Source organism: Myxine glutinosa, chromosome 8 (assembly GCF_964187855.1).
Source record: "Myxine glutinosa chromosome 8, kmMyxGlut1.1, whole genome shotgun sequence".
NCBI classification, from domain to species: domain Eukaryota; kingdom Metazoa; phylum Chordata; class Myxini; order Myxiniformes; family Myxinidae; genus Myxine; species Myxine glutinosa.
This window is the reverse complement of record NC_136268.1, coordinates 165,632,082-165,653,747: the sequence shown is the minus strand read 5'-3', so window position 1 is coordinate 165,653,747 and position 21,666 is coordinate 165,632,082. Positions and strand designations below refer to the sequence as shown.

At 43.9% G+C, this 21,666-nt stretch overlaps 1 protein-coding gene across 1 annotated transcript in view; it reads right to left on the bottom strand.

Annotated features, from left to right (window-relative positions):
* LOC137433067 (A disintegrin and metalloproteinase with thrombospondin motifs 3) overlaps nt 1–19,770 on the bottom strand; it is a 388,598-nt gene extending 368,828 nt beyond the window's left edge. The window contains exons 1-4 of the mRNA XM_068125510.2: nt 19,204–19,770; nt 18,863–18,893; nt 18,260–18,618; nt 10,192–10,345 (exon numbers count right to left, since the gene is read on the bottom strand). Of these exons, the coding sequence (XP_067981611.2) occupies nt 10,192–10,345; nt 18,260–18,618; nt 18,863–18,893; nt 19,204–19,266 (607 nt within the window). The 5' untranslated portion in view covers nt 19,267–19,770. The remainder of the gene's footprint in view (nt 1–10,191; nt 10,346–18,259; nt 18,619–18,862; nt 18,894–19,203) is intronic.
* Nucleotides 19,771–21,666: the final 1,896 nt, after the last annotated feature.

The window sequence follows — 21,666 nt, the reverse complement described above, 5'->3', positions numbered from 1 at the left end:
TGGTGATTCTGGGTGGTTTGGTGATTCTGGGTGGTTTGGTTATTCTGGGTGGTTTGGTGATTCTGGGTGGTTTGGTTATTCTGGGTGGTTTGGTTATTCTGGGTGGTTTGGTGATTCTGGGTGGTTTGGTTATTCTGGGTGGTTTGGTGATTCTGGGTGGTTTGGTGATTCTGGGTGGTGTGGTTATGCTGGGTGGTTTGGTTATGCTGGGTGGTTTGGTTATGCTGGGTGGTTTGGTGATTCTGGGTGGTTTGGTTATTCTGGGTGGTTTGGTTATTCTGGGTGGTTTGGTGATTCTGGGTGGTTTGGTGATTCTGGGTGGTGTGGTTATGCTGGGTGGTTTGGTTATGCTGGGTGGTTTGGTTATGCTGGCTGGTTTGGTGATTCTGGGTGGTTTGGTTATTCTGGGTGGTTTGGTTATGCTGGGTGGTTTGGTGATTCTGGGTGGTTTGGTTATTCTGGGTGGTTTGGTTATGCTGGGTGGTTTGGTTATGCTGGGTGGTTTGGTGATTCTGGGTGGTTTGGTGATTCTGGGTGGTTTGGTTATTCTGGGTGGTTTGGTGATTCTGGGTGGTTTGGTTATGCTGGGTGGTTTGGTTATGCTGGGTGGTTTGGTTATGCTGGGTGGTTTGGTTATGCTGGGTGGTTTGGTTATGCTGGGTGGTTTGGTTATGCTGGGTGGTTTGGTTATGCTGGGTGGTTTGGTTATGCTGGGTGGTTTGGTTATGCTGGGTGGTTTGGTTATGCTGGGTGGTTTGGTTATGCTGGGTGGTTTGGTTACGCTGGGTGGTTTGGTTATGCTGGGTGGTTTGGTTATGCTGGGTGGTTTGGTTATGCTGGGTGGTTTGGTGATTCTGGGTGGTTTGGTGATTCTGGGTGGTTTGGTGATTCTGGGTGGTTTGGTTATTCTGGGTGGTTTGGTTTTGCTGGGTGGTTTGGTAATGCTGGGTGGTTTGGTGATTCTGGGTTGTTTGGTGATTCTGGGTGGTTTGGTGATTCTGGGTGGTTTGGTGATTCTGGGTGGTTTGGTTATGCTGGGTTGTTTGGTGATTCTGGGTGGTTTGGTGATTCTGGGTGGTTTGGTGATTCTGGGTGGTTTGGTGATTCTGGGTGGTTTGGTGATTCTGGGTGGTTTGGTTATTCTGGGTGGTTTGGTTATTCTGGGTGGTTTGGTGATTCTGGGTGGTTTGGTGATTCTGGGTGGTTTGGTTATGCTGGGTTGTTTGGTGATTCTGGGTGGTTTGGTGATTCTGGGTGGTTTGGTGATTCTGGGTGGTTTGGTGATTCTGGGTGGTATGGTGATTCTGGGTGGTTTGGTGATTTTGGGTGGTTTGGTTATGCCGGGTGGTTTGGTTATGCTGGGTGGTTTGGTGATTCTGGGTGGTTTGGTTATTCTGGGTGGTATGGTGATTCTGGGTGGTTTGGTGATTCTGGGTGGTTTGGTTATTCTGGGTGGTTTGGTTATTCTGGGTGGTTTGGTGATTTTGGGTGGTTTGGTGATTCTGGGTGGTTTGGTGATTCTGGGTGGTTTGGTGATTCTGGGTGGTTTGGTTATGCTGGGTGGTTTGGTGATTCTGGGTGGTTTGGTGATTCTGGGTGGTTTGGTGATTCTGGGTGGTTTGGTGATTCTGGGTGGTTTGGTGATTCTGGGTGGTTTGGTTATGCTGGGTGGTTTGGTGATTCTGGGTGGTTTGGTGATTCTGGGTGGTTTGGTTATTCTGGGTGGTTTGGTTATGCTGGGTGGTTTGGTGATTCTGGGTGGTTTGGTGATTGTGGGTGGTTTGGTTATGCTGGGTGGTTTGGTGATTTTGGGTGGTTTGGTTATTCTGGGTGGTTTGGTTATGCTGGGTGGTTTGGTGATTCTGGGTGGTTTGGTGATTCTGGGTGGTTTGGTTATGCTGGGTGGTTTGGTGATTCTGGGTGGTTTGGTAATTCTGGGTGATTTGGTGATTCTGGGTGATTTGGTGATTCTGGGTGGTTTGGTAATTCTGGGTGGTTTGGTGATTCTGGGTGATTTGGTGATTCTGGGTGGTTTGGTTATTCTGGGTGGTTTGGTTATGCTGGGTGGTTTGGTGATTCTGGGTGGTTTGGTGATTCTGGGTGGTTTGGTGATTCTGGGTGGTTTGGTGATTCTGGGTGGTTTGGTTATTCTGGGTGGTTTGGTTATGCTGGGTGGTTTGGTTATGCTGGGTGGTTTGGTGATTCTGGGTGGTTTGGTTATGCTGGGTGGTTTGGTTATGCTGGGTGGTTTGGTTATGCTGGGTGGTTTGGTGATTCTGGGTGGTTTGGTTATTCTGGGTGGTTTGGTTATGCTGGGTGGTTTGGTTATGCTGGGTGGTTTGGTGATTCTGGGTGGTTTGGTTATGCTGGGTGGTTTGGTGATTCTGGGTGGTTTGGTTATTCTGGGTGGTTTGGTTATGCTGGGTGGTTTGGTTATGCTGGGTGGTTTGGTGATTCTGGGTGGTTTGGTTATTCTGGGTGGTTTGGTTATGCTGGGTGGTTTGGTTATGCTGGGTGGTTTGGTTATGCTGGGTGGTTTGGTTATGCTGGGTGGTTTGGTTATTCTGGGTGGTTTGGTTATGCTGGGTGGTTTGGTTATGCTGGGTGGTTTGGTTATGCTGGGTGGTTTGGTTATGCTGGGTGGTTTGGTTATGCTGGGTGGTTTGGTTATTCTGGGTGGTTTGGTTATTCTGGGTGGTTTGGTTATTCTGGGTGGTTTGGTTATGCTGGGTGGTTTGGTTATGCTGGGTGGTTTGGTTATGCTGGGTGGTTTGGTTATGCTGGGTGGTTTGGTTATTCTGGGTGGTTTGGTGATTCTGGGTGGTTTGGTTATGCTGGGTGGTTTGGTGATTCTGGGTGGTTTGGTGATTCTGGGTGGTTTGGTTATGCTGGGTGGTTTGGTTATGCTGGGTGGTTTGGTTATGCTGGGTGGTTTGGTTATGCTGGGTGGTTTGGTTATGCTGGGTGGTTTGGTTATTCTGGGTGGTTTGGTTATTCTGGGTGGTTTGGTTATTCTGGGTGGTTTGGTTATGCTGGGTGGTTTGGTTATGCTGGGTGGTTTGGTTATGCTGGGTGGTTTGGTTATGCTGGGTGGTTTGGTTATTCTGGGTGGTTTGGTGATTCTGGGTGGTTTGGTTATGCTGGGTGGTTTGGTTATGCTGGGTGGTTTGGTGATTCTGGGTGGTTTGGTTATGCTGGGTGGTTTGGTTATGCTGGGTGGTTTGGTGATTCTGGGTGGTTTGGTTATGCTGGGTGGTTTGGTTATTCTGGGTGGTTTGGTGATTCTGGGTGGTTTGGTTATGCTGGGTGGTTTGGTGATTCTGGGTGGTTTGGTTATTCTGGGTGGTTTGGTTATTCTGGGTGGTTTGGTGATTCTGGGTGGTTTGGTTATTCTGGGTGGTTTGGTGATTCTGGGTGGTTTGGTGATTCTGGGTGGTTTGGTTATTCTGGGTGGTTTGGTGATTCTGGGTGGTTTGGTTATTCTGGGTGGTTTGGTTATTCTGGGTGGTTTGGTGATTCTGGGTGGTTTGGTTATTCTGGGTGGTTTGGTGATTCTGGGTGGTTTGGTGATTCTGGGTGGTGTGGTTATGCTGGGTGGTTTGGTTATGCTGGGTGGTTTGGTTATGCTGGGTGGTTTGGTGATTCTGGGTGGTTTGGTTATTCTGGGTGGTTTGGTTATTCTGGGTGGTTTGGTGATTCTGGGTGGTTTGGTGATTCTGGGTGGTGTGGTTATGCTGGGTGGTTTGGTTATGCTGGGTGGTTTGGTTATGCTGGCTGGTTTGGTGATTCTGGGTGGTTTGGTTATTCTGGGTGGTTTGGTTATGCTGGGTGGTTTGGTGATTCTGGGTGGTTTGGTTATTCTGGGTGGTTTGGTTATGCTGGGTGGTTTGGTTATGCTGGGTGGTTTGGTGATTCTGGGTGGTTTGGTGATTCTGGGTGGTTTGGTTATTCTGGGTGGTTTGGTGATTCTGGGTGGTTTGGTTATGCTGGGTGGTTTGGTGATTCTGGGTGGTTTGGTGATTCTGGGTGGTTTGGTGATTCTGGGTGGTTTGGTTATGCTGGGTGGTTTGGTGATTCTGGGTGGTTTGGTGATTCTGGGTGGTTTGGTGATTCTGGGTGGTTTGGTTATTCTGGGTGGTTTGGTGATTCTGGGTGGTTTGGTTATGCTGGGTGGTTTGGTTATGCTGGGTGGTTTGGTTATGCTGGGTGGTTTGGTTATGCTGGGTGGTTTGGTTATGCTGGGTGGTTTGGTTATGCTGGGTGGTTTGGTTATGCTGGGTGGTTTGGTTATGCTGGGTGGTTTGGTTATTCTGGGTGGTTTGGTTATTCTGGGTGGTTTGGTTATGCTGGGTGGTTTGGTGATTCTGGGTGGTTTGGTTATGCTGGGTGGTTTGGTTATGCTGGGTGGTTTGGTTATGCTGGGTGGTTTGGTTATGCTGGGTGGTTTGGTGATTCTGGGTGGTTTGGTTATTCTGGGTGGTTTGGTTATGCTGGGTGGTTTGGTTATGCTGGGTGGTTTGGTTATGCTGGGTGGTTTGGTTATGCTGGGTGGTTTGGTGATTCTGGGTGGTTTGGTTATTCTGGGTGGTTTGGTGATTCTGGGTGGTTTGGTTATTCTGGGTGGTTTGGTTATGCTGGGTGGTTTGGTGATTCTGGGTGGTTTGGTTATGCTGGGTGGTTTGGTGATTCTGGGTGGTTTGGTTATTCTGGGTGGTTTGGTTATGCTGGGTGGTTTGGTTATGCTGGGTGGTTTGGTTATGCTGGGTGGTTTGGTTATGCTGGGTGGTTTGGTGATTCTGGGTGGTTTGGTTATTCTGGGTGGTTTGGTGATTCTGGGTGGTTTGGTTATGCTGGGTGGTTTGGTGATTCTGGGTGGTTTGGTTATTCTGGGTGGTTTGGTGATTCTGGGTGGTTTGGTTATGCTGGGTGGTTTGGTGATTCTGGGTGGTTTGGTGATTCTGGGTGGTTTGGTGATTCTGGGTGGTTTGGTTATGCTGGGTGGTTTGGTTATGCTGGGTGGTTTGGTTATTCTGGGTGGTTTGGTTATGCTGGGTGGTTTGGTTATGCTGGGTGGTTTGGTTATGCTGGGTGGTTTGGTTATGCTGGGTGGTTTGGTTATGCTGGGTGGTTTGGTTATGCTGGGTGGTTTGGTTATGCTGGGTGGTTTGGTTATTCTGGGTGGTTTGGTTATTCTGGGTGGTTTGGTTATGCTGGGTGGTTTGGTTATGCTGGGTGGTTTGGTTATGCTGGCTGGTTTTCTATTGATTTTGCAAAGTCAATCAAGGCAAACATTTGGAATTTCCTCATTGTGCCTGTGATCGTGTGATAATCCCCCAATCTTCAGAAAAGACTCCAGGAGATATTTAAAGTCCACCAACTAATGCTCGCAAAAGGAAGCAGCCAGTTTCACGTCCCTCCGAAGGATGTCACACACACTGATGCCTCGTGTTGCCTGTGCAACACCAGGGTGGTATTTTTTAACTGTTCGAAATTTAAATCTAGCTGAGCTGAGCTTGTACACGTCTCGGCTATCCTGCCAGCCTGGGCAACACAAACTTTATAAATAAATAAAACACAGTAAAACATTTTGTTGAAGCTTTGGATGTATTTTCATTTTCAGAACGCACCGTCTTGTGAACTTCTCATGAAAGATTTGGACCATAAACGTTCCCTGGCCAACCCCACAAGTAAGTTAGAATAATTCAGCCTGTTATAAGAGTGTAATTGTGCTGTTGGAACAGTGGAAGGGCATTTCAGGGTAAAAAAGAGGAAGAAGAAGAACACCATCTCCGTCTCTTTATTGATTTAAGCTCGGAAATAAATGTCTGGAGGTAAAGAGCAAGGAGCATATTGAAGAAGAAATTGAGGCCTCAAATTGAACTAAATAGTGGAATGGTAATTACGTGTAGATCACGACGATTCGATCAAAACAGAAGTGCACAAGTCAGCTGTTAGACACCAAAAGACCCCAAGAAGTGATCACGCCCACCCGCTGTAAGAATATTTTCATTGATCGCAATGCCAAGAATTATCAATCAAATCAATTAGTGGTGGGGTACTGCACAACACGAGGGTACCGGTACCCCAATGCCAGCGTATTGTACGGAGTAGCTCCATGGCAGCTCTCGTCTTGTCGGGTGGCATCACTCGCTGCCAGGATACGTGCGGTATCTTATGGCAGTGAAAGTTGACCAAATACAAGACAAAATGGAATCAGACGATCCTTTTGGGAACCTTTTGAGGTCTGCATCCTAAAGACACAGAAGGATAAAAAAATTCACAGATAAAGGATATTTGATGCATTTTTTTGTTTGTTTTGTATCGAGGCTCGTGGAAGAGCTAACACATTGAACATGAAAACGTGCACAGACACATAAAACACGCAATGAAGAGCGCGGGAGGCAAGAGGGGGAGAGGGGGAAGCACACAAGCACAACAACAGAAGAGAACAGGGACGTTGGTAGATCTGTGGAAGGGGGAGGAGGGAGGGGTACATGGTATAAAGCAAATGAACACTACTTGGAATTTCAGGAAAGAAGTTGGGGTTTAAAGAGGTGTATTTGGGGCGTTTTAACGGGGGTAGAAAAGATCAAGGTTTTGGATGGGGGAAGATAAGAGATGGTGGTGAACAGCTGTTTTAAAGACCTGGAGGGTGGAGTGGGATTGAAGAGAGTGAGGGAGTTTGTTTGTTCCAGAGGCGGGAGAAAAGAGGCATGAAGGAGTGAAGGTGAGCAGAGAGTCTAGATTTTGGCAGTTTAACCATCAGAGGGTTGCTGGCAGATCTTGTGCGACCTGTAGGAATATTTGGGGGACAGAGCCCAGAGAGAGCTGGAGGAGCAAGGCCGGAGAGGAGTCGGTAGAAGACGGAAAGACCACCAACCTGCCTGCGGTGAATAAGCAAAAGGCCCTCGGAGTTAGCTTCATCGCGGGAGATTCCAATGATTCTGAAAGCTTTGGTTTCAACAGCGTGAAGACGAGCCAGGTGTGAGGCAGGAGCACCGGCCCAGAGGGGAGAGCAGTACTCCATTGAGCTGCGGATGAAAGCCTTGTATGTGGTGAGGAGCTCAGGTGCGCCAAGGAAGGACTTCGCATGACGGAGGATGCCCAGTCGGCGACTGGCTCTGAAGGCCAGATTTGGAAATGTGGTTTTCCCAGGAAAGATCACGGCAGATATTGAGACCCAAAAGCTTGAGCATCAGAACTTCTTGGAGAGGATTGTTGAGAAAGTAGATTTTAGAAACCTCTTTCCCTCTTTGCCAGTTCAGCAAGGTCATCAGACTTTTTGGGTGCGTCCATGTGCTGAGGCACTTTCTGCCCCCCACTCAACCTGGGTAGTAGTAGTTGTCGTAGTAGTTGTAGTAGTAGGTACACTTGCAAGTTCACTCTCAATTAACTCTTACATTCCAAAAGGTCCTATTGGATTTGTCTTAAGTATTAAATATATATTAAAAGGAGCAAAGTGTTACGTAGTTATACATTTTCATCCGTCATTTGCTTCACATTTTAATCACAAGTTCTGTTATTTATTTAAAATCTCCTCCATCACCGCTTTATCCGCCATTTCTATTGCTGCCTGAAAATGTCGTTTTGTGCAGCAATTAGTCCGATCAGATCTAATGTTTAAAACAACCGTGACTTGCACATGAAATGATTGAGTCCATTAGTAGAACATGCTCTTCTTGGACAAATGCTGCTCGCATGAAGCAATCTGAAAATTCCCAATAGAAAAGACAATAAGAATGGGAAGTTTGTTCTGTGTGGTCTCCCTGGAAGCAACATCCGGTCCAATGGTTTACAAACGTATGGGAAGCACGCATGAATAACAGAGCGAGAAGACACAGACACCAAGCCAATCGCATTTTCAAATTGGGGATTTCTACCCAAACAATCATGTCCGATCGACCTTCGATTTTGGGAGCTGAAACTCATCTATAGAGGAGTCTCGAACCAAGTGCCATTAAACTAAGGCAGCAGCTCCCAACATGCACTTCTCAGGCAAACTTCATGGTAACACTTAATGAGGCCTTGACGTACTAGTGAGTGGAGGTTAGGTTAAATGAGCAGGCAGCCAGAGCCAGGCTCCCCCTCTCTCTTACCTGCTTTTAGTACAAACAGCTGTTATAGCATATCAATACAGTTACAGTGATTTCAGAAAGTATTCAACCCCTGGACTTTTTCACATTTTGTTGTTACAGCCTGAATTTAAAATGTATTAAATTAAGATATTTTTGTCACTAATCTACACATAATACCCACATAATGTCAAAGTGGAATTGTTTTTTTCGATTTTTTTTACAAAATAATTAAAAATGAACACCTGAATCAATTAGGGTTAGGGTTAGGGTTGTTAGGGTTGTTAGGGTTAGGGTTAGCGTTAGGCTTGTTAGGGTTAGGGTTAGCGTTAGGGTTGTTAGGGTTAGGGTTGTTAGGGTTAGGGTTGTTAGGGTTAGGGTTAGCGTTAGGGTTGTTAGGGTTAGGGTTGTTAGGGTTAGGGTTGTTAGGGTTAGGGTTAGCGTTAGGGTTGTTAGGGTTAGGGTTAGGGTTAGGTTTGTTAGGGTTAGGGTTAGGGTTAGGGTTGTTAGGGTTAGGGTTAGGTTTGTTAGGGTTACGGTTAGGGTTAGAGTTAGGTCAATAATTTCATAATTCAGTGGTTCAATAATTATTATTTTCATTATGAATAATTTTCAATAATAATCAATCAATAATGATCAATTAATAATTATTAATCAATAAATTATTCAACCCCTTTCCTGTGACACTCCAAATTGAGCTCAGGTGCATCCAATTTCCTTTTATCATCCTTGAGACGTCTCTACAACTTGAATGGAATCCACCTGTGGCCAATTCAATTGATCGGACTTGATTTAGAGAGAACACACCTTCCTGTTTAAGGTCCCACAGTTGACAGTGCATGCATAGCAGAAACTCCGCCATGAAGTCCAAGGAACTGTCTGTAGAACTCCAAGATAGAACATTGAGGGGGCAAAGATCTGGGCAGGGAATAAAACAATTTCTAGACTGTTAGAAGTTCCCATGAGCACAGTGAGCTCAAGCAGTAGGAAATGGAAAGAATATGGAACTACCCAGACTCTTCCTAGAGATAGCCATCCGAACAATCTGACGAACTGGGCAAGAAGGACCTTGATCAGGGAGGTGACCAAAAACCCAATGGCCACTCTGACAGAACTACAGAGTTCCTTGGCTGAGATGGGAGAACCTGCTGCAAGGACAACAGTTTCTGCAGTACTTCACAAATCTAGGCTTTATGGGAGAGTGGCCACACAGAAGGAAGCCAGTCCGGAGAAAAAAAGCATATGACAGCACACCTCGAGTTTAGAAAAAGGCATGTGAAAGACACAGAGCATGAGGCATAGGATTATGTGGCCTGAGACGAAAATTTAACTCTTTGGCCTGAATGCAAAGCGCTATGTCTGGCAGAAACCGAGCACATCTCATCACCCAAATAACACCATCTCTACCGCGAAGCATGGTGGTGGCAGCATCATGCTATGGGGATGCTTTTCAGTGCCAGGGAATAGAGGGAACAATGAATGGAGCCAAATACAGGCAAATCCTTGAGGATAAACTGCTTCGGAGTGCAAAAGACCTCAGACTGTAGCGAAGATTTATGTTCCAACAGGACAATGACCCCAAGCATCCAACCAAAGCAACACTGGAATGGCTTCAAAACAAGAGCCTGAAATCCTTATGTGGCCTCGCCAAAGCCCATACTTCAATCCCATTGAGAATCGGTGGAAAGACTTGCAGATTGCTGTTCACTGACGCTTCCATCCAACTTGACAGAGATTGAGCAAATCTCCAAGGAAGAATGGGATAAACTCCACAAATCCAGATGTGCAAACCTGATACAGACATACTGAAGAGGATTCGAAGATGTAATCGCTCCCAAAGGCGCTTCTATGAAATATTGACTCAGGGGGTTGAATACTTATGTAAATTAGATATTTCTGTATTTGAATTTTTATTAATTTGTAAAGATTTCTAAAAACAAAATCTACTTTGCCATTATGGGGTATTAAGTGTAAATCAGTGACAAAAAAATCTCAATTTAATCCATTTTAAATTCAGGCTGTAACACAGCAAAATGTGAAAAAGTCAAGGAGTGTGAATACTTTCTGAAGGCCCTGTACATGAAAGACATATTACATTGCTTGCGAGGAATCTACACACCTGAATGGCGAGTAGCTGTAGGATTGAGAAGGGTCTTTATAGATGATCTGCGGTATATCACGTGAGGCCTTCCTCGTGTTTGTTCACCCTCGATCGACCCTCGTTCTAACGGCTCGATGAAATAATCCTCATCAGGCAGGTGGATAAGACCAGCCTAAGGGTGGCAAGACTGCTGAGTTAATTACACATCCTTCAGCAAAACACACCATCGCCACAAACAAACATTCACTCTCAAAGCTGCCCATCAAACATTCTCGAGATCATTCAAAAGGGTGAAGAAAAAGCACTTCAGAAAGTGAATGCGGCAGCATAATCCTCAGGATGTTATTGCATGGATGGGCCACAGAAGGGCTGCTCAATGTTGAAAAGTCATATACCTCAGTTAGAAACAGAATTACTCATTCCTTTTCAGAAGATCACAAATGTGTAAAGCTTTTCCAAATTGCTGATTCTCATCGTATGCTATAGGGTGCCCCTTTAGCAGCATGGCTATGGCCTGCTGGTTCCCATTATAATCCTGCTATGCCAGACTTGCTGTAATTGCTTTCACATTTCGAATCCCCACTTGAAATGACATCACAACCTAAAAGGGCGTTTGTTCACTTCCCTTAGTTATGACAGCTGATTGGTAAGTCATACATACCGTAGCTATCTATATATGACCACGATATTAACAGGGTCACCAAGAAGCACGTGCAACATCGATTGCTTTTGAAGAGATAAATTGAAAGTTAAAGTCATCAATGGAGACAAGGGCAGCACCCTCGTGCCCACACAACACCCTGCAGTAAATCAGTGAAAAGCTTGGCTTCTTCATACAAGGCCAACCACGGTCATCTGGGGTCTCTGGAGCCCCTTGATTTCCATGCAGTCTCTGGTAGAACACTTTATACTGTGTCCCAGTCTCCAAAATGAGGGTTCCTTAGGTTATTTTGTTTTCCTTGTGTACAGATTCTATCCTGTATTTTTCTTTCTCCATTTCTGACAGACTTCCTTTGCAAAATAAGTCATGAACTGGATAAATAATTAAAAGGCTCATTCAGCGAGATGGATAAATCATAGATCTGACACCAGCTTACACGAGACGAGCAGGGAAAGACAAACCTGCATCAATCACGTAATGCCGATGATGGTCTTGAGTGGTCAGCTATCAATCTGGTTGTCCTGTCGGCTTGACCTCGCTTGTATATATTAAGGACTAGCAAAAATACCCGGCGTTGCGGGTAACACCGAGTCACTTCCCGACAGGGAATATGAAGAGGAGGGGAGGGGTAGGAGAGGAAGGGAAGGGAAGGGAGGATGTGAGAGGGAAGACAGAAGGGGGAGGGAGGGGGAGGGAGGCGAGGGGAAGAGGGGGAGTTAGCAGAGAATGAAAGGTTATGATGGCCGGAGACTCTTAACCTGAGCCAGATTAAAACAAGACCGAAAGTCTAACAGCGGCATAGCCGGGCTTGCAAAATATTATAAACCACAGACACGTATGATTAGCTTTTTATAAACAGTCGCTAATGCTGTTAATAGCATTCAACAAAGAAATTTGGAGGAATCCCGACATCCGTGAGGTAAGTTTTACTTACAGAACTGAGGGAAGATCTATTGTAATCTATGTACCCCACAACGGTTGGGTAAATAACATGCATCAAAAAACTGAGGCGAATTCCTTACTTCTGCGGTTGTTAGTTCCGTGCACCACTTACCATTGATTCATGAACCATACACCGCTTCCATCCATTAACTTTGTATTCACGACATTGGGATTAAAGTGTTATGGTCATATTTACTTTATTATTATTACTACTATTACGAAAACGATACTACTGAAACGACACACGACTGTATTAAGAAACCTGGGCTTAATTTGTCTGAAGCGGTCTGAAGGTGAGGCATGAAGCCTAAGGCCGATACATACCGTATTGTTGCAAGAGCCATAACATCTAGATGCTTTCGACATTTGATGGTCATTTTAACAATCGGTTTGTTTATGTTTCACACTGGATGAAAAATGTAAAGGTAGAGCATGGCGATTGTGATATAGGACAGGTTCGGCGATATGTTCGGCCTGAACGAAATTGGAATAAAAATGCCGGAGTCTGGAGAGTCAGCCGCCATACCGCCCTAATGACATCAGACGTAATCACATCACCCTGTCATGTGACTAGATCCTCAGCTCTGATTGGTATATGTTTGAGGGGACATACATACGGACGGACAAACACTGTCCTAGACGGCTTTGCCCTATGCTGCGGGAAAAATTTAAGCTGCGGAATTGAGCTTAGCAGCAGTTCTGACTGCTAAAAAGCATTAATTTGTTCTCAGGGTGTCTACGGACGTCTCCGGGTGGACAGCACAGATGAAGTACACCAAACACAAAAATAGCAACCACAAAGATTTACCTTTAAATAGTCTTTTATGAATGTGAAAATCAAGCAGAAAATCAGCGAAATGCAGAAACCACTGAGAGCACACAAAATGTCGACTTTACACTTGCAATGATACAGTTCGATATGGCAGATGTTTTGAGTTCCAACTTCCAAACATGACGTTTGATTTGTTGTTTTTTTAATAAGTATTTTTTTATAGGTATATTATTATAATTATCTATTAATACAATGAAAGTGTATCGCACAAAAATGTTAGTCAATAAAAAAATGGGTACGTAAAAACATAAAGGGAGCTCTGTCTACTGTAACACCATGGGTTGCAAAAGCAGCCTGAATAGCGTTCACCAAGTGGTGGTTCACCTTGTTAATCAAATTCAAAAAGGGTGTTATGACACACCCAAACTTCCCTGGCATTGTGACTAATTAATTAAGTACACAGGCATTTCTCACTTCGTTTGTGGAGCCCTCGCTAAGCGGCTTAAGCACTCAAGCAAGCACTCCAACGAAATGATAAGGAACAGCTGGCTTGGCAAGCAATAGCAAGCTGATTGCTTTCTGCTTGAAACAAATCTTTAATACTTCAAAATATATGCAATCTGGGTCCATCATCTGGAGGGAATTTTAAAAACAGATCGCAGGTACAGTGGAGGAAGGAGACACCCTATCCTATGGAAGCATGAATTAAGTTAAAAATTATTATTAAGTTAAATAAAAAAACAAACTCCAGAAGAAGAATGACAGCCTCACTTAAATAAATGCATATATACAATTAATTATAAAAATCGCTAGATATGGTAAATTTTGTCAGATTTATCTCCAGATTTGGACATTTATTTAGCCTACAGGATCCAATCCTCATATCCGAATCCAGATTTTGAAGATATGCTTCAATTATGTAATGATATTCGATCGTGTTTCCAAGGCAAGGCACATTTGAATAGGCCAAAACAAAATGACAGCTTAACAACCCAACGAGTGGCAGTGGACTGGCCAAGATGGTGGGCCGCCATATTGTTAAAGTTTTTTCTTATGAGCACCTCATTAATCATCTTTAAAAAGGGTGTTATAACACACCCAAACACCCAGTTTTCATCAATGCAATCTGTTGGTGGTCCAGGTGTATGCAAGCAAAGTTTTGGTCCACTAGGTTTCATGGTTTTGGAGTTATGGAGGAGACGGACGGATGGACGGACACTGCCTTTTATTATTATAGATGGTGTGCCTAAAAATGACCTTAAAGCAATACGTTGCTGAAACTACACAATGCTCCTTAAGGAAAACATCTACATATTAGACTGTTAGAGGATGTAAGTTGGGTGAGGAAGTGGAGGAGGGGGAGAAGGGGAAGAAGAGGGAGCATGGGGGAAAGGGGTTGGAGAATGCCGGAAGGAGTCAAATTCTGCCATTTTTTTTCTGATGTCATATGTAGATTATTCTGTGATGCCAGGATGGTGGTCCATGCATCTGCAGAACCACGGAAATCCATTCATTGAAAACGTGAACTTATCACCTTCAATAGGACACAGATTGAGGGTGATGATCATGTAACCATGCGTGAAGAGCATCTTATGGTGAAACTACAGTCTTAGTTTTCAATAACATGTTAGAAGACTGCTATTATTTAAATGGACAGTGTTAGTACATCTCAAGTTATTGGTAACAAAAGGAGACTTTAGTACAGGAAGGATAAGAGCACCTAATGACCTTTCAGGAAGGATAAGAGCAAATCTGGTGATCATCTAAACAGCCTTCAAAAAGTATTCACACCCTGTAACTTTTTCACATTTTATTGTGCTACAGCCTGAATTTGAAATGGATTAAAATGAGATTTTTTGTCACTGATCGACACATAAAATCCCATAATGTCAAAGTGAAATTTATTTTTCAATTTTTTTACAAAATTATTTAAAATTTAATACAGAAATACTTAATTTTCAGAAGTATTCACCCCCTGAGTCAATACTTTGTAGAAGCACCTTTGCCAGTGAATACAGCTTCAAATACTCTTGAGTATGTCTGTATCAGCTTTGCACATTTGGATTTGGGAAGTTTCTTCCATTCTTCCTTGCAGATTTGCTCAATCTCTGTGAAGTTAGATGAGGAGCATCGGTGAACAGCAATCTTCAAATATTTCCACAGATTCTCAATGGGATTAAAGTCTGGGCTTTGGCTAAACCACTCATTGACTTTTACGTTCTTGTTCTGAAGCCATTCTATTGTTGCTTTGGATGTATGCTTGGGGTCATTGTCCTGTTGGAACAGAAATCTTCGTCACAGTCCAAGGTCTTTTGCACTCCGAAGCAGTTTATCCTCAAGGATTTGCCTGTATTTGGCTCCATTCATTGTTCCCTCTATTCCCTCGCACTGAAAAGCATCCCCATAGCATGATGCTGCCACCACCATGCTTCGTGGTAGAGATGGTGTTAGATGGGTGATGAGCTGTGCTCAGTTTCTGCCAGACATAGCGCTTTGCATTCAGGCCAAAGAGTTAAATTTCCATCTCATCAGACCACAGAATATTTTGTCTCATGCTATCAGTGTTTCACATGCCTTTTTGCAAAATCCAGGCATGACGTCACATGCCTATTTCTCAGGTGTGGCTTCCGTTTGGCCACTCTCCCATAAAGCCTAGATTTGTAAAGTGCTGCAGAGACCGTTGTGCTTTGTCAGGTTCTCCCATCTCAGCCAAGGTACTCTGTAGTTCAGTCGGAGTGCTCATTGGGTTATTGGTCACTCTTGCCCGGTTGCTCAGTTTGGTCGGACAGCCAGCTCTTGGAAGAGTCTGGTTAGTTCCATATTCTTTCCATCTTCTAATGATGGAGCTCACTGTGCTCTTTGGAACTTTCAACACTCTAGAAATTGTTTTATGCCCTTCCCCAGATCTTTGCCTCCTCACAATTCTATCTTGGAGTTATACGGACAGTTCCTTGGACTTTGTGGCAGAATTTCTGCTCTGACGTGCACTCTCAACTGTGCGATCTTAATTGAAAGGTGTGTTTCTTTCTAAATCATATCCAATCAATTGCATTGACCAGCGTGGAATCCAATCAAGTTGTAGAGACATCTGAAGGATGTTCAATAGAATTGGATGCACTTGAGCTCAATTTGGACCGTCATAGCAAAGGGGATGAATATTTATTGACTCGAGACATTTTGGGTTTTCATTTTTAATTGCTTTGTTAAAATTTCTAAAAATATATTCCACTTTGACATTATGGGTCACTACAAGTACATCAGTGACAAACAAGACCGATAGTCTAACAGCGGCTTAGCCGAGCTTGTTTGATACTTCAGTTGAAGAGGACAGTATGACCTGAGTGGAGATACCAGTTAGCAAATAATGTAAGTATTAAATTATTTTGAAATACTCTAAGTCCCTAAGCTGTCTGTCACAATGGAAGTGAAGAGATTGCATTGAGACACTGGTTTATTCTATATGTTGGTCAATTAGTCAACACTATCAAAGTGACCTCAGAACCATCCCGACACACATTTATGATTCGACGACAGTAGAAACCCTTTAGGACACGGAACAGCATACAAAATTATATATACAGTATTTTGCGAATCAATAGAAAAATATATAAAACTACACAGAAGGGGCCCACAAACAACAACAACCACAGCCACGATAACAATCGAGTGTTATAAAAAGATCCATATTTTCACGTGTTTTACTTTATGTGTTTCACGTGTTTGTTTGTGTTTCACACTGAATGGAAAACGTGAAGGTAGAGCATGCAGATTGTGATACATAACAGGTTCAATGACATGTCCGGCCTGAATGGCGTAGGAATCAAAATGGCGGTGTGTGGAGTCAGGCGTAATGACATCACATCACCCCGTCATGTGTCCAGATCCTCAGCTCTGATTGGTGTATGTTTGAGGGGACACACACACATACATACATACATACATACATACATACATACATACGTACGTACATACATACATACATACACTACCTGTCAAAAGTTTTAGAACCTCAATTTTTCCAGTTTTTATTGAAATTTACACAGTTTAATGTCTCAATGTACTCTGAAATTAAGCATAGAACAAATAAACAATTAGAGATAAAAAAGAAATCATAGAATCATTTTGTTTAACAAAATTTAATTTAAATTTTTGACTCAGCAAAGTCGCCACCTTTTGCAGATATAACCGCCGAACACACTCGTGTCATTCTTTCTACAATGGAAATCAAATATTGTTCGGAAAGTTCTTCCCAACACGGTTGCAGAAGTTCCCACAAATGTGTTGCACTTGTAGGTTGTTTTGCTTTCACCCTTCTGTCCAGTTCATCCTAAACCAGCTCGATGGGGTTTAAGTCTGGAGACTGTGCTGGCCATTCCATGATTTGAAGCCGACCGTCTTGTTCTTTTCCTTGAAGGTAGTTTTGCAATAGCCTGGAGGTGTGTTTTTGGTCATTATCTTGCTGTAGGATGAACCCCTGACCAACTAGGCGTATACCAGAGGGGGTATTGCATGGCGCTGCAAAATGCTGTGGGAGTCCTTTTGGTTCAGGGTGCCAGTCACTCTGTGCAAGTCGCCGACTCTGGATCCAGCAAAAGAGCCCCAGACCATCACGCTTCCTCCTCCATGTTTGACAGTTGGTGTCACACACTGAGGTACCATCCTTTCGCCTACTCGACGGCGTACAAAAACCCTGCGTGATGAACCAAAGATTTCAAATTTTGATTCATCGGTCCATAAGACCTTCTTCCAGTCTTCAGTAGTCCACTGGCGGTGCTTCATGGCCCAGGCAAGCCTCTTTTTCTTATTTTGCCATCTTAGCAATGGCTTTCTTACTACCACTCGACCGGTCAAACCTGCAGCTTGAAGTCTTCTCTTCACAGTTGAAACTGAGACTTGCTTACTTCGACCAGTGTTAAGCTGTGCTTGAAGCTGTTGTCCTGTGATCCGCCTATCACGCAAGCTGTTGACTCTCGGAAACTTGTCTTCTGATTCTGTTGTGGCTTTGGGTCTGCCAGACCTCTTCCTGTCAGATTTCCTCCAGTTTCCAATATACTACTTCCTGCAGTGCAATATTGTCCAAATAATGCTTCAGAGCGTGTAATAACAGTCTGTTCCAATACTGCTTTTATACAGACAGGGGGTTTGTCATCAAGTAATCAGCAGAGGTTGGGACACCTGTAGGAATTGTTTGCATCAATTTTCAAGGCTAAATTTACTTACATTGCTGCAGAACAGGTGTAAGTTGTTAACCCATTACTTGTTCCCTGAAGAAGGCCTTTTTTTTTTAACAACATAACTGTGCAATTTACATTATTTTCCCCTTTTTGCTAACCTAAACTTATTTTTTTAACCTCGAGCAGTTTACTGCTTACCTTTGTACCGTTTCAGGTTATTCACTGGACTTGAATTGCTTAAATTTCAATAAAAATTGGAAAAATTGAGGTGTTCTAAAACTTTTGACTGGTAGTGTACGGACAGACAAACACTGTTATAGACGGATTTTCCCTATGGGACACACCGTAAAAATCTCTAATCCAGGCTGTAACACAACAAAATGTGAAAAAAGTCAAGGGGCGTGAATACTTTCTGAAGGCACTGTATGACTGTAAATGTGGGTTTGTGTTCATCCCATCAGCCTCTATATTTCCTTGCTCATCGAAGCATTCTACATACATGCAGGAGCAACACACATCACATGTGTCTACACGTACCAGGCCATCACAGTTGGTTAGCGCAACGACCGTGTTTGGAATCTCGGTGACACTTCCACGGAAAACGCAGTCTTGGCGAATAACTCTTCGTCGTGAAGCCCCCCCATCGCATCGCCACTCAGCAGACGCCCCCGGGGCAAGCAGGCGCTCCCCCACGGGCTCGAGGTGCAGATGGAGTTGGCGCCCCGACACGGTGACATTGAAGAATCGCCGCTCGTCGGCCCTCTCTCCTCGTATGCTCCGTCGGGAGCGCATTGACGAAGCGGACGCAGAAAGCTGTAGTGAAAGGAAAGCACCGCTGCCATCCGTGCTCACTGGAGTGGTGAACTCGAACTCAGACAATCGCTCTGACAGGTCTCCTGAGGGGCATAAATCGTTCTAAGTGACCATCGCGAGTGTTAGACAGGCAACGTGACACACATATTGCTGCAAAACGTAGCCTGTACTTGCAACAATCACATGTTGCTTTATTGATAGATAAAAAATATATAGCAGTTTCATCACCATGGTGCGAACGTAAATCATCGAATAGGTTTAACTACTACGTCATAGGAGGTCATTTACTCACATCATGTTGGTAGGTGTATATATATATTTATTTACCTGTAGCTCCTCCCAAAAGGAAACTTTGTGTCTGCAAAAGAAAGAGGAAAAATAGTGTGAATGCAACATCCAATAGCGTTTATGTTGCAATTCACAAAATTCATCGCTCGTCTCCAATTATCAAATGTTACATGACGTCATTTTAACTTTTTCAGCACTTTCATTCACTCCAAGAACTTGCAAACTCTGCTTTAACCATTGCAACTCTGCAGATCACTCGATGCATGCAATGAGCGGATCATAGGAATCATCGTTGGATAGAAACGAGGAAATATAAACTTTTGGGTAAAAGCCGACTTTTTCCTGTGTTTCCATCACGACGAAAAATATTAGAAACATACCTTCTGGCCATGAAGAAGCACCACCGCCAACAGAGAGAAAAATACTAAATTTACAATTCTCATTGCCGCGGATTTGTACAAAAAAAGGAAGCATGCGTGGACAGGGAAGATAGATAAATCGCTGACTCGCAAAAGTTGAAGCGCACAACTTTAACACTGATGGAGCACACAACATTAACACTGATGGAGCGCACAACTTTAACACTGATGGAGCGCACAACTTTAACACTGATGGGGCACACAACTTTAACACTGATGGGTCGCACAACTTTAACACTGATGGGGCACACAACTTTAACACTGATGGGGCGCACAACTTTAACACTGATGGGGCGCACAACTTTAACACTGATGGGGTGCACAACTTTAACGCTGATGGGGCGCACAACTTTAACATTGATGGCGCACACAACTTTAACACTGATGGGGCACACAACTTTAACAATGATGGAGTGAACAACTTTAACACTGATGGCACCCACAACTTTAACACTGATGGAGTACACAACTTTAACAATGATGGAGTGAACAACTTTAACACTGATGGAGTGAACAACTTTAACACTGATGGAGTGAACAACTTTAACACTGATGGGGCATACAACTTTAACACTGATGGAGTGAACAACTTTAACACTGATGGCACCCACAACTTTAACACCGAGGTTGACAAGCACAACTTTAACACTTTAATAAAGAATATTATTCGAAACGAGCCTGCCGTCGCGTTGCGAGTAAGCCGAGTAAAGCTGGGAGGACACTGCGCTGCAGCGGCGCCTGCGCCGGAGTAGCGCACCAAGCGCTCCTGCATGTGCATAAATGAACGGAGCATTCCTACGCCTGACGTCACGCGTGATTCGCCACGTCATTGCGTGCATGACGACATCACGCATGACGGAACCGATCGCTCTTCGTTTATAGACGTCAGAGAGTTTTCATTACAAGCGCTCTCAGAACATGAACTTGCTCAGAGGTAGAGAGTTAATAAAGAAGACACTGATTTTGGGTGTACCAACATGTTTAAACTCTGGTTGTATCGTTTTATCTGTCCATAGCCTACACTAGCTACAGCATTGTTTGTACTAGCGTGACTCGCGCGCCTCACCACACGTCGTTTCAGAGGGGCAGGCATCTTTGACCATTTCGGTGTCTTTTGGGTCTTCATGGTGTTTTGGGTCTTTTGGATCCTCTGGGCCCTTCAGGGTGTTTTGGGTCTTCGGGGTATTTTGGGTCTTCGGGTATTCAGGGTCTTTTTGAGCCTCGGGGCCTTGAAGGGTATTTTGGGTCCTTGGGGTGTTTTGGGTCTTTGGGGGTCTTCAGGGTATTTTTGGTCTTCCGGGGTCTTGGTGGTCTGAAGGGTCTTGGGGGAATTAAAGGGTCGTCAAAGGTCTGAGGGGTCTCAGCAGTCGCAATTAAGAGGGTGGTAATTTTATTTGAAGAAGAAGAAGACGTTTGAGTCGCATATAAACATACATAGCGACATACATAACCATATACGTTTGCTCTATTATAATAATAAGAAGAAGAAGGCGCGAGATAACGAGTTTATTGTAGCAGCACTGGCAAACATACAGGTGTACAACATGGCGTATCGAGGAAAAATGACGCTCGGGGCGAGATGTCAAATTGCCGCCCCTTGCAACTCACCTGTTGAATTAAACTCAAAGCCCAATGAAATAACTTTATTACAAAGCAAATTAGGTACACTACATGTGCAAGTAAACAGTGAAAGTTTTGTTTTTTGCCTTTGTTTTGTTTTGTTTTATTTTATTTTGTTTTGTTTTGTTTTATTTTGTTTTGTTTTCAAAAAATTGTGGAAATTATGTAAAAAAATTAATCTTTGATAAATTGTATAAAACATTGGCCCAACTTATTCAATAAGATGCCAGAAGTATTCCAAAAGCATAACTACAATGTCACTTCCACGTCCTCGCGTTAAGAGAAGAAAAACGGGCAATTCACCTGGCCCTCACCTGGTCCAATAAACAATATACTGCACCGACTAAGGGTATGCACCGACTAAGACAGGGCAGCATGTAAAATCATACTAAAATAATCATGACTTTAAACAAACAAACAATACCTATTGAGGGGGGCAACCCCACCTCCCACCCCGTGTACCTCCTAAGACCCTATTTTTTCCAATGCCTTGAACAAACATGGGTACATCACGGATGGTGAAGGTTGTGGTGAAGTTTCATCAAAATTGTGTGTGTAGGTTCTGAGAAAAAAGCAAATACCTATTTTCGGGGGTCAAACCTGGATCCACTTTGCCCCCCCGGTAAACCCCCTTAGACCCCGATTTATTTAATGCCGTGAACAAACTTTAGTCACAACACAACAAATATCATTTGTACCAAATTTGGTCACAATCCCTTCTGCGGTTTCGGAGACGTTTCAAGTGTTTACGGACTGATGGACTGTCTGAGGGACTGACGGACGGACTGAGGGACTGACGGACGG